At 44.8% G+C, this 13,041-nt stretch overlaps 1 protein-coding gene across 1 annotated transcript in view; it reads left to right on the top strand.

The window, feature by feature from the left end:
• Window positions 1-13,041, top strand: part of DNAH9 (dynein axonemal heavy chain 9) — a gene marked incomplete at its 5' end in the record, with an annotated part of 325,490 nt that overhangs the window by 178,387 nt on the left and 134,062 nt on the right. Inside the window, 2 exons of the mRNA XM_077746719.1 lie at window positions 1,053-1,214; window positions 5,124-5,320. Of these exons, the coding sequence (XP_077602845.1) occupies window positions 1,053-1,214; window positions 5,124-5,320 (359 nt within the window). The remainder of the gene's footprint in view (window positions 1-1,052; window positions 1,215-5,123; window positions 5,321-13,041) is intronic.

Here is a 13,041-nt window from a genome sequence, read left to right as displayed (position 1 = left end):
GAGGTTTTGCAATGTTATGGTAATTGAAGGATTCAGTATTAGTCCTTGTATTCTTTCAATGAGCACTTACCGAGAATCTAGTACATGTCAGTAACTGTGCTAGATGCCAATAATATACTGGTTTATAAATAAACCAAATTCGAAATGAAGTGTCTCCATTTTCCTGCCTTTGAGACACTCATCATGACCTGAAAGAAGCAAACCTGTATGAGGAAGAAGGAGTTTAGAAACGAATAGATGTAGACACCAGTAGACCTATTACAACCAGAACTGTATGCCATTCTCAGCCTGTTGGTCATGAGGAATAATTAAATGCCCCCCTTTCCTCATGATAAAAAATAATATAATGGGGGAAAACCCAGGTACAGATGAGTTTGAAAATACAGGACTTATTGAGGTCATTGAGAGACTCTAATCTTGGTTGTCTCCATTTTTCAGTGAAAAATGAGGCTATGACATTAGCTAACAGTAACAGAGAGCTGAGGTGACAGAGAAATTTGAAAAGAATAGTAAATGTTTGGAACAATCCTTGTAGTATATGGAAAGAGAACCCATTAGAGATGAATAAGTGGATTACTGACCTGCAAAGTTCAGCTAGAGTCATTCCAGCCCTTTGTCATCGTTCTGATTTTACATAAACGGTGGTCACCTAGACTGGCTTTCAAATTTGTACTTAGGGAATTGAAATACAGCAGAGAGGCCCCCTCTCTCCACACTGTGATGTTTGGAATGCAGTGATCAAAATTCCAGGCCCTCAAGGTTTTGAAACCTTGCTAAGACCACATACTATATATGTGTGTGTGTGTGTGTGTACACACACACACACACACACATATATGGCATTAGGCTTCCTGTCTTTCTGAATCTCAACCTCTACATTATACAAAATGGATATAGTAAAAATTATTTTATGGGATCATCATGGTGGTTAAATGAGTAGTTTTATTTGGCAAAACTTCTAGTCCAGTACCTGTCACATAACTGGTTTAATTAAATTGTAACTGTTGTAGTTTTAATTGTTACTCACATTAGTTTTGTCTTTCTGTATAAAGGGCATTCTCTTCTCCTCAGTGGAATGCGTAAAATCGACACAGGACCTCGTAAAGCTCTATCTACATGAATCAAATCGGGTTTATCGGGATAAGATGGTAGAAGACAAGGACTTCGATCTTTTTGATAAAATCCAGACGGAAGTGGTCAAGAAAATTTTTGATGTGAGTATTGCCCTGAATAAAATTGTTTTCTATTTGAAAAATAATATTCATGCAGATGGTCACCCAAATGATAAAATCTAGCTCAGAATTACGGGGTGGGAGGGAGGTCAGAGATTAGATAGGGAAAGAAAAGCTATCATTATTTTGCTGCGGTGAAAAAAGGCAAGACAAGAAAAGACACAAATTATCATAGAATTTCAGTGTTGGGAGGGTCTGTGGAGATCATCAGATCTGATTCCTCATTTTTACTGACTCATCTCTAGCATTTCCTGGATTGATCATCCCAGTGGATGCATCCTTGAAGAGCAGTCTTGTCTTTCCTAGGAGAGTCATTCAGGAGCTACTAATGACTGGAAATTTGGAACAATTTTTTTGTAATTTTTAAAGTTTATTTATTTATTTGGAGAGACAGAGGCAGAGAGGGAGAGAGAGAATCCCAAGCAGGCGCTGTCAGCACAGACCCTGACGTGGGGCTTGAACTCATGAACTGTGAGATCATGACCTGAGCCAAAATCAAGAGTCAGATGCTTACCAACTGAGCCACCCAGGTGCCCCTGGAAATTTGGAAGTTTTGGAATAGTTTTAACATCTGGAATTTTTTTCATTTTCTTTCTTTTTTTTTTTTTTCATTTTTTTTTATTTGAGTAGAGAGAGAGGGAGGGAGAATGCCAAGCAGGTTCCACGCTCAACATAGAGCCCAATGCGGGGCTTGATCCCATGATCCTGGGATCATGACCTGAGCTGAAAGCAAGAGTCAGTTGCTTAACTGACTGAGCCACCCATGTATCCCAGCTGGAGTTTTTTTCTAGTGATGATCTAAAATTTATTTCCCTGCCCACTAATTTTAAGTCTACATGAGAACCTTTCAAATATTTCAAATAATATGTCTTGTCCTTCCTGGTCTTCTTTCTTCCAGACCAAATAGCCTCTGTTCTTTTAGCCACATCTGACATGGCTTGTTTTCACACCCAGAGAAATTTGCCATCAGTTCCTCGCTCTGAAATCGTGGTGTCTGATTTTCATCCCACAACCCAGCTGGGGTCATCATTCCATCTTCTTACATAGAATAATTTTCTTACCATTTCCCAAAATTGCCCTACTAAACTGTTGAACTACAACATACTCCTTGGAAAGAAGGTATCCATGAGAAAATAAGTTGAGAAAGTACTTCATATTCTATCCCTCTCTTGGAAATTCACCGTGCTTTCAGCACAATAAAGCCCTAACAATCTTTTTAAAATTTTTTTTAATGTTTTTTATTTTATTTCTGAGAGAGAGAGAGAGACAGCGTGAGCAGGGGAGGGTCAGAGAGAGAGGGAGACACAGAATCTGAAACAGGCTCCAGGCTTTGAGCTGGCTGTCAGCACAGAGCCCGACATGGGGCTCGAACCCACGAACCGCGAGATCATGACCTGAGCGAAAGTCGGACGCTCAACCGACTAAGCCACCCAGGCGCCCCAAAGCCCTAACAATCTTAAATAACCCTGATTCATTTGTCTTTTCCCACATGTCTGAGACCCTAAAACTCTCTTCCATTCATGAAACCTATTAATAATTTGTAGAATGAATATTCCACAGAATACGCCTTGGAAAGCACTGATCCGTGAACACAGCCTAAGATCCTATTACACTTCTTAGTGTCAGAGTTACCCACAGCTAACACTGAGCCTTCTGGAAGTTGACCAAAGCTCCCTATTTTCCACTCATACCGCTTGTCCTCTCTCGAACTTAGAAAGACCCAAGACTTGCATTGAAACGTACCATGTTGTCCTGTGCCTTGTTTGGTCTAGCCCCATATTTGGTCCTGGCACCAACCTTCAGGGTCTCCCTCTGAGGATATTTACAGTCCATCCGAACCTACACGACATTTCTGGATCTTGGATCGCGTTTTTAAGGAACTTATCTCAGCCTGCTCTTTACTAACACGAACACCCTGAAATTCCTCCACTTACCATTTCTGTGTGCCTCCCTCTTGCATCTTAGATGCCCCTCCGAGCATTTTAGCATTTGCTGATTTATGCATTCATGGTTTGCTCTGTAGACACGACTTTATTATCTTCTTCAGCTGGTCTGAGCTGAACCTCTCAGCCTTTGAAATCGAGGTTCCTCTTTAGGTCTGTATCCTAAGGACACATTCTTTTGATCATAGACCCAGATATAATTAATGCCATCATCCTTCTCCGGCAACATCTGAAATGCCAGCCAGACACACCTTTGGCCATGTGAAATCTTGATATCGGTATTAACGAAAGGTTGCCAGATTCCCACCAAGGCAGTGATACAGTCCTGTTTTCACCATCGGAATCTTCAGGTTCTCTGAGAAGTGGCCCTTGTGTGATGTGGCGTCGCTGTGAAGAAATCTTTGATTCACCAGATGCTCAGCTTCCCTCTCCCTCCTGCACAGCCTGGCGCTGATCAGAAAATCCGAGACACATTGTTTTGTTCATCAAAGAGTCTTTGTAGACCAGGCTTTTCAGAACTGCACTTCCGTCCTTCCTCTGCTAGATCACGCATGTAAATGGACTTCCATCAGGACCAATTCCTAGTATATTAGCCCATTTTCAAGCTGAGTAAATGTGTTCCCACATCACTTCCCCACGTGCTTCCCGCCACTAGCAAGAATGACTCGCCTGCATTGCATTAAATCTTATCCAAGTGTCTGGATGCTTATGGCTAATGTGTGGCAAAGGCAGAATAGTTTAAAGGCCTGCGAGGGCCCTGAAATCACCTTCAAAATATATTAGCTCTTTGATATGTAACTCTTTCCATTTCATTCTTCTTATAAGCCAGGCAGCAGTCCTGGATTCTCTGTACATTTGACTGTCATCCTCACTTCCCCTCCGTTAGCTTTGATGCATCTTGTCCCCTGGGCTTACAAAGCTAACCCTAAGTGACTCATCCCCTGGGTAATGTCCTTGCTGATCAATAGCATGTGAGTTACCTCTTTGGCAGGTGGCTCTCCCAGTCAGAATGTTGGGAGAAAGCAATGGCAGTGGGGATGGTTGCTCATACTGGTATAAATTCCTCTTATGCACTAGGAAACCTGTTTTTTTCTTGGACTGACTTCTACCACCTTTTTTCCTTTCGAAGTCTCTGGGATTTGGGTTTTGATTTGTAAGTAGTTCTTTTCTAAATTAAGGAAAAGATTAGCTGCCTCTTTGATACCTAAAGAGCACCTTCGTGGTAAGGGGACATAGACGCTGTATCTTTTAAATTAACTGAATTGTACTAGGTATTCATTAAACATAGTAAGGTCTTTACTAAAGATGGTTAAGAACTAACTGACAACAAGCTCATACCTTTAGGAAAATTGTGTACAGAGGGGGCTCTACTGTGAATGAACCAGTCACCTGAGAATGGCTTGTGGGACATTTTTCAGAGGCCAAGTTCTCTGGGCTGAGCCTATGAAGCTGGGGCTGGTAGCCCTTAGTGGGGTGTCTCGCAGGAAATAGGGAAGGATGTTTTAGGACACTGCTGTGGATTGGGAAGCAAGACTTGTTGACATGGATGTGGGGGAGATGAGGCCATTAGAGCATGGACCCCTTCACCCGGCACTGCTCAAAGAGCCACTGCTTGGGGAAACCTGTCCCTGTGTTCCCATCCATTCCTCTGCCCAGACGTGGGCTCTACCTGTGTATGTGGGAAGGATGCGTCCCACCTGCCACCTTCCAGTCTCGATCCACAAGGAATGACAAACATCCCTCATGACTTCATGCAGCTGGTAAATGAATGTTAAACGTCCACTTCATAAAAGCTTCTCAAGAAAAAGGAAGTGTCGGAAGCAGCACTGATACTTAACTTGCAGGATGTGTTCAGAGGGGAAAAGCAAACGAGGGGTCTTCACTCTGTATGCAACCAGAATTGAGTGTGTAAGGAGGGTCCTTATGCCTGTCTGTGTCCCATCACCAGGGTATTGATGAGACGGTGGAGCAGACCCGAAGCCTAAACATATATTGCCATTTTGCAAATGGTATTGGTGAAGCCAAGTACATGCCCGTACAGTCGTGGGAACTTTTGACCCAGACTCTGGTGGAAGCCCTGGAGAACCACAATGAAGTCAACACAGTGATGGACCTGGTTCTCTTTGAGGACGCCATGCGCCACGTGTAAGTGTGCTTCCATTCTGGCCTTTCCTCAGTTGTCTCCTCTATCCCAATGTCAGAGGTCTCATGTGGGCATTTGAGGACACCTTGATAAAACCGGGAAAAAGCGGGTGTGCGGCTGACCGGAAGGTCAAGATGGCGGCCAGTAGAGCAGCGCCGCAGTGTCTGCCACGGGCCCTAGGGGGCGGCAGGATGCTGAACTCGGGCAGCACTGGATTGATTTCCTTGTGTGTCATTTACTATCCTTGGGCATGACCACAGTGACACCAAGGGCACCAGAACATCTCAGGACCTATATCCCCACCCCATACGGGTTGAAGGGCCAGCTTTAAAATAATGAGATTGAAGATTTTTGTTAAAGTGCTCACCGATTTCAAAAATTAAATACCCTTCTTAAATCTTATTGCCATCAAATGAGTCACTGAAAGTAGTCACCATGCCTCCCAAATGATTTATACTCACGCCAATGCTGTCTCTACATTGCTCTACATTCCTGGTTGCATCACACCTACCATTCCACCCCCTCCCCCTTCCGTCTTCCAAAATCTTTCCACCCTGTCCCCTTATACCCATGTCCTTCAGCAGCAAAACCCACCTCATCTTCACCTTCTCTGAACCTCCCCCCCATTGGTGATTCTTAAATTTTTTTAATGTTTTATTTATCTTCGAGAGACAGAGAGACAGAGCACGAACAGGGGAGGGGCAGAGAGGGAACGAGACACAGAATCCGAAGCAGGCTCCAGGCTCTGAGCTGTCAGCACAGAGCTGGACACGGAGCTTGAACTTATGAACCGTGAGATCATGACCCGAGCCAAAGTCAGCCGCTTAACCAACTGAGCCGCCCAGGCGCCTCCCCTCATTGATGATTCTGAGTGAAACCTCGCGGACCCCTGAGTGGAGGAAAGCTCTTTTTTCTTCCCCATTCTGTGTCCCCCCCAGGACCTAGAGAGAACTAAGTACTCTCCTTCTTCCCCCACCTCATTTCAATGGCACCTTTATTTTTTTATTTTTTAGAATAGTTTATTGTCAAGTTGGCTTCCATATAACACCCAGTGCTCATCCCAAGTGCCCTCCTCCATGCCCATCACCCCACATCCCCTCCCCCCACCCCCATCAGCCCGCAGTTTGTTCTCGGCATTCAAGAGTCTCTCATGGTGTGCCTCCCTCCCTCTCCGCCCCCATATTTCTCCCCTTCTTTTCCCCCACAGTCCTCCTTAAGTTCCTCCTAATCCTCCTATACATGCAAACATATGGTATCTGTCCTTCTCTGCCTGACTTATTTCGCTCAGCATAACACCCTCGAGTTCCATCCATGTTGCTACACGTGACCAGATTTCATTCTTTTTCATTGCCGTGTAGTATTCCATCATATAGATAAACCACATCTTCTTGATCATTCGTCCGTTGATGGACACTTAGGCTCTTTCCATGTTCTGGCTATTGTGGAGAGTGCTGCTGTGAACATTGGGGTACATGTGCTCCTATGCCTCAGCACTCCTGTATCCCTTGGGTAAATTCCTAGCAGTGCTATTGCCGGGTCCTAGGGGAGTTCTGTTGTTAATTTTTGAGGAACCTCTACACTGTTTTCCAGAGGGGCTGCACCGGTTTGCATTCCCACCAACAGCGTAGGAGGGTGCCCGTTTCTCCACATCCTCACCAGCATCTCGAGTTCTCTGATTTGCTCATTTTAGCCACTCTGACCGGCGTGAGGTGGTATCTCAGTGTGGTTTGGATTTGTATTTCCCTGATGAGGAGGGAGGCTGAGCATCGTTTCATGTGTCTGTTGGCCATCTGGATGTCCTCTTTGGAGAAGTGTCTGTTCATATCTTCTGCCCATTTCTTCGCTGGGTTGTTTGTTTTTCAGGTATGGAGTTTGGTGAGGTCCTTATAGATTTTTGATACTAGCCCTTTATCTGATATGTCATTTGCAACTATTTTTTCCTCAATGGCACCTTTAAACCATTTCTCCCTTTATCCTTTACGAACCCCACTCTTCTGAAGCACAAATAACTGGACTTTCATACTCCTTACCTTGCCTTGTTGATGCCATCTGCTGCCATCCAGTTCCTCCCCAGCTTGAACCATCTTCTCTACTACATCCCTCTTCATGGTTGGCATCTGTGTATCTCATGGTCTTCCTGCTTCTTGGTCTTGTTAGTTCCAGTGGTTGCTTCTCCCATCCCCCACCTCAGCCACTCGCTCTCATGTGCCGACCCCAGGACTTCTATCATCAGTGATGGACCCATCTCCACAATTGCCGTTTCATCCCACTCTCTCACTTGTACCTCTTAGCATTCCACTCACCTGCTCTAGTTTCCACTCCAGGAATTCTTTCTTTACCCAGTTTTCTTGGGATGTAACTGACATAGACCACTGTATCAGTTCAAGGTGTAAAACGTCATGATTTGGTATATGTGTATAATACAAAATGACCATGACGATAAGATTGGGGCACCTGGGTGGCTCAGGTGGTGAAGTGTCCCACTCTCATTTGGCTCAGGTCATGATCTCACGCTTATGGGATTGATCCGTGTATCGGGCTGTGCACTGAGCATAGGGCCTGCTTGGGACTCCCCTTCTCCCTTTTCAAGATAAATAAATAAAATTTAAATAAGATTAGTTAGCAGTCATCACTTCCCCTAGTTAAAATTTTTTTCCTTATGATAAGAACTTTTAAGATCTGCTCTCAGTGACTTTCAAATACACAGTACAGCACTGCTAACTATAGTCATCATGTTACACATTACATCCCCAGAACTTATTTATCTTATGTCTGGGACTCTGTACCGTTTGACCACCTGTACCTAATTCCTCACCCCCTCACCCCCTACCTTTGACAACCACAAATCTAATTTCTGTGTGTGTGTGTGTGTGTGTGTGTGTGTGTGTGTGTGTTAGATTCCACACATAAGTAAGATCATATGGTACGTGTCCTTCTCTGTCTGACTTATTTCACATGGCGTAATACCCTCAAGGTCCTTCCATGGTGTCCCAAATACAAATACAAATATTGCAGTTACTCTTAAATTTCATCAGGATGTCATTTCATGGAGTCAACCACTTTCTCAGACTTCTTCACCCCTCTGCCTAGCATGCCTTTTCTGTCCTCAGCCACCGGACTCCCATCGTCCTGGTACAGACTCCCCTAACCTTCCTGGCGTAGCATCCACGTGACAAAACCCCATTCTCGTCAAACCCCACTGCTGTCTTATTCCACACCTGCCCACTAAGCATCTGAAGATTGCGGAGGAAAATCCACCACCGTTTTGGCTTGGTTTGCTTCAGATTGTCAGCCACACATACCAAATGGGCCCTTAACATTTCTGGAACTGTACCTCCGCCAGCCGGGCAGTTCACTCTCTTGCCCTGTCTGTGGTCATTGCATCATGTAGTTTTCTTTTCCCAAACTTCCAGCGCCCTTCCCCCTCTCTCTATTCCCAGTTAATGAGCACATGTCTTACTTCACTGAGATAATGAAAGCAACCAGAGAATTCTCTCATCTCCCCATCATCAAATCTAACGGCCCATCTGCATCCCACCCACAAATTGTGCCTTCTCTCCTGTTGCAGTAAATGAACCATCCCCGTTCCTACCTGAGGCCAGTCCCTCCGTGTGCATACTGGATCCTATCTCTTACCACCTTCTAAGTGACTTTACTCCTTCTGAAATTGAATTATTCTTTCTCCCTCCTTCCTCCCTTCTCCTCTTCTGCCTCCTCCTCCTCCTTTTTCCCTCTCTCTCTTTCTCCTTCCTCCCCTCTTTTCTCTTGTCCCCTCTCACCCCTTCATCATTGACTCAGTAATTTCTTCATCATATGGATCTACATACAAACATGCCACATTATCCTTATCAAAAACAATAAACTATTCCTTCACTCTTGTATCACTTTCCATCCCCGACCCCCACTTTTTTTTGCTCCTGTTCACAACATTCATCAAAATGGTTGTCTGTGCTTGTCATACTTTCTCACTTGTCATTCTCTCCTTGATCCATTTCTTATCAGTTGAACAAAGAAGTTCTTATCAAGGTCACCACGGAGCCATCTCTTGCGAAAGTCTGTTGTCACTGCTGGATCCTCACCTTGTATAACTTGACTTACCTCCTGCCTTTATCGTTATTAATCACTCTAGTTGTTTACATCCATCTATCTTTCCTTCCTTCCTTCCTTCCTTCCTTCCTTCCTTCCTTCCTTCCTTCCTCCTTCCCTCCCTCCCTTCCTTCCTTTCCTCTCCCCCTTCCTCCCTCCATCTATGCTAGATCTCTAATACCCAGGGCAGTGTCTAGAACATAGCAGGTCAACAAAAACTCTTAGCATGTCATATGGCATCAGTGATGTAGAGAAAAACAGAGAGAGAAGAGGGGACAGAGAGTGCTGGGGGCAGAGGGTTGATGGCAGTCTTAAATAGGATGGTCAGGAGGGCCTCTCTGGGGAGGCAGCATTCATGTGACAGGTAGGAGCCACGCTGAACACAGAAGTCGTGTGGGCCTGGTGCATAGAGCTTCCCATATATCATTTCATCTAGTCTTCACAAAAACTCTGAAGAAAGTAAGGTCTGCTCTCATCCCTACATTACAAATGAGGAAGCTGCAACCCAGAGAGATAAGAGAAGTTGCCCAGTGCCACACTCCCCAGAAACAGGTAAGCCAAAGCCTACACCAGGGCCCTGTGCCTCCAGCCTGTGTGAGCTGGGCTGTCACACTCGTATTGTTCATCTGCCTTTCTGTCTCTCTCGGGCCAGTGTGAGCTCCTTCTGCATAGACTCCATCTTGCTCACGGCTGATTCCCCAGTACCTTGGACAGCGCCTGGTGCATAGTAGGTGGCCAGTAACCAGGGTTTTAGGATATCTGTTCAGTGACCTCTGGCAGCTTCCGTGGGTGCATCCCCTCCTCAGTAACAGCTATCAGAGCCTGTGTCATCGTCTTGGAATTGAGACAAATCTTTGTCATTCTGGGCAAATTTAATTTGAGAGAAGAGCAAGTGAATTCAGTCAATGTGGTTTCCAACATGGGTGATCAAACTGACTAATACTGTTTATAGGAAAAAATAAGGCTATGAAAACTGGCTTTTCCCCTGAGGCTCCTTACGAGGCTCTGAAGATGGGTTCCAGAGCGAAGCTGGAGCTGCATTAGCAATGGCAAAATAACTGGGACAATGAACTGCCGGGAGGGAGACAGTTCTCAAGATTAAAGTTTATTTGGATGTATAATTTCATGTACATTTGTTTACGAATATCAATGTCCCATGACTTCATCTTTGTTTGCACTGCCCTCCCCTCCCCTCCTCGGGCTCCTCAGTCCCCTCAGTCCCCTCTGCTGCCCGTACCAGCCGGGTAGAGCCGAGGCGTCCCCTCAGGCCAGAAAATGGAACCAACAGTGAGAAGCACAGATAACCTAAGAGTGACAGAAGACTTGTGGCCTCACGTCACACCACATCGTGCCTGAGGCAGAGGGGTTTGGACTCCCCCCAGGAAGGTCCTAACTTCTGACGCCCAGGGTGGGAGCAGGGTGAGGCAGAGCAGGACCGAGGCTATGGTGCTCCCTAGGAACCCACAGGGCTGGTCGATGGAGCCCAGGTAAGGGCATAGGTTCCTAGATGCAGTGAAGCTTATACTCATTTTGATTTTATCATCTGGCTCTTGGATCTCATTTTCTCTGGTCTGGTGCCTCTACACCTTTCCCAAGCTCTGCCCACTACTTCCGTGCTGAACCCAACCCTGGAGCACCACGTAGTGGTTACAGGCACAGGCTCTAGAGACAGAGCCAGACGTTCGAATCCCAGTTCTGCCACTAATTGGCTGTGGTGTTTGGCAAAGGATGCTGAACTTCCCCGGACCTCAGCTCCTCCTCTGGAAAATGAGGATAGTGGGAATGGCTATGTCATATGCCTGTGTTGTGGCAATGAGTATACAGTGCTTTGTGCTTAACATGGAGTCCATGGATTTAGTCTTTTTCTTTGTGCTGTCGTGTCCTTCATGGTACCATTTTGCTCTCCTACTGACTTTCTTCACCACGTCAGCAGATTCTTGTTCTCCCTTTCCTTAAAGCCTCACACCGGCTCTTTTCCCCTCCTTTTGGCATCATCGTCATGGTTTTCTTTGTTTATCGGCTCCCACGTAGGTTGTTTGTTCCGCCTCTTCTTTCTCTTAGCATCACTTCACAAAAAAGGACCTTTAGATGTACTTCTCTTGTGCCTCTTCCTTTGTAGCTCATCCATTCTCTAGGGTGTGAGTTGTGCGTGCGGGTATGCGTGTGCATGTGCTTGAGCATATGCGTGCGTGGCCTTCAATGAGCCCACTTCCTCCAGCTGTGCTGTGGTACATCTTTGGCTTTTGTCTTTAATCTCACAGAAATTCAGTAATGGGCTTCGCTCAGACTCCGCTGGCTTGCTTGCCCAGGAGCCCTTCAGAAGATTGATCTTCTTTTTTAAATTTTGTATTTTGAATGCAGAGTCCTTTGCCCTCGTCAGAGGTTGTTAATGAATCCCCAGCTGGAGTCTAATGCTGACGGTTGCAGACTGAACCATTCTTCTTTGGAAACTTTAGCACTAATGATGCATTTCCCGTTTAGATACTGAATAGCAGGGACCATGCAAAGCTGAGTTCAGGCCTTCCAGCATAGAGGGGGTGTTGGGCGGCCCAGAGAACCCAGGTGAACTTCTCCTCCAAAGAGAAGGCCTGGATGTCTTTCTCCTTTTAGCACTGCAGCTAGGCACCTTCTAATAGAGTCACAAAGCAGGTGAATCGTTGCCCCTAGCATAATGAGTGATTGCATACGGCCCCCAGATATGATGCTGACTGTAGGGTATGTGTTCTGTTTCGGTTTAACTAAAATTTATTAAATACCTTCAACGTGCTGGCATTATAGAGGATACAAGATGAGTAGGCATACACATTCTTCCAATGCCTCAAAACTAGGATTTATTAAGGGAGCCAGAGAAGTGAAAATCTATCGGATACAAGGCAGAGTGTGAGTATCACAATTAAAGAATTATAAAGGGAAAAAGCAAAATCATAAAAGAACTAAGTATAGCTCAGTAAGTAAGTCCTACATTCTTAAGGGAATTAATTTTAACTACAGAACTCAGTGACTTATAATTTTAAGTCCAGAAAGCTAAGATTTTCCACACATCAAAAAAATACATTAAAACTAAAAGGTAAAAGTGACAAATTGGAGGGATATTTCAGATCATATCTAAGGGGGTCTTACAAATCTAGAACACTTCAATTAAGTGGGAACTTGGTGGGGTGGGGGGCACCTGGGAGGCTCAGTTGGAGGAGCATGCAACACTTGATCTTGGGGTTGTGAGTTTGAGACCCGTGTTGAGGGTAGAGATTACTTAAATAAAACTTAAAAAAAAAGAAAGAAAAGAAAAAAGAAATGGGCGATGGACATGAAAAGGAAATTCATAAAAGAAGAAATATATAATTAATAAGAAAAATGTTCAGTTCCCTAGATAATGAAGAAATAAAAACTAAAATAATATTTTCAACCATTCAATCGGCAGAGATTTAAAAATATGGATTTAAGACCAAGTGTCAACAAGAATCAGGGCCAGACTCTCCTATCGGCTGGTAGGTAGGCATTGTTGACTTACCTGCAGCCCTGCTAGGGTTTCCTTGTCAGTAGCAAACGCATCCCACAGGAGACAGGAGCCAATGAAAACCCACAGATATTTAGTTTATTGATGCTGATTATGACTCCGTCATCAGTATATGCCATAAGT

This window comes from Crocuta crocuta, unplaced genomic scaffold (genome assembly GCF_008692635.1).
Source record: "Crocuta crocuta isolate KB4526 unplaced genomic scaffold, BGI_CrCroc_1.0 scaffold139, whole genome shotgun sequence".
In the NCBI taxonomy this organism is placed as follows: domain Eukaryota; kingdom Metazoa; phylum Chordata; class Mammalia; order Carnivora; family Hyaenidae; genus Crocuta; species Crocuta crocuta.
The sequence above is the reverse complement of the archived record's forward strand: the minus strand, read 5'-3'. Positions and strand labels throughout refer to the sequence as shown.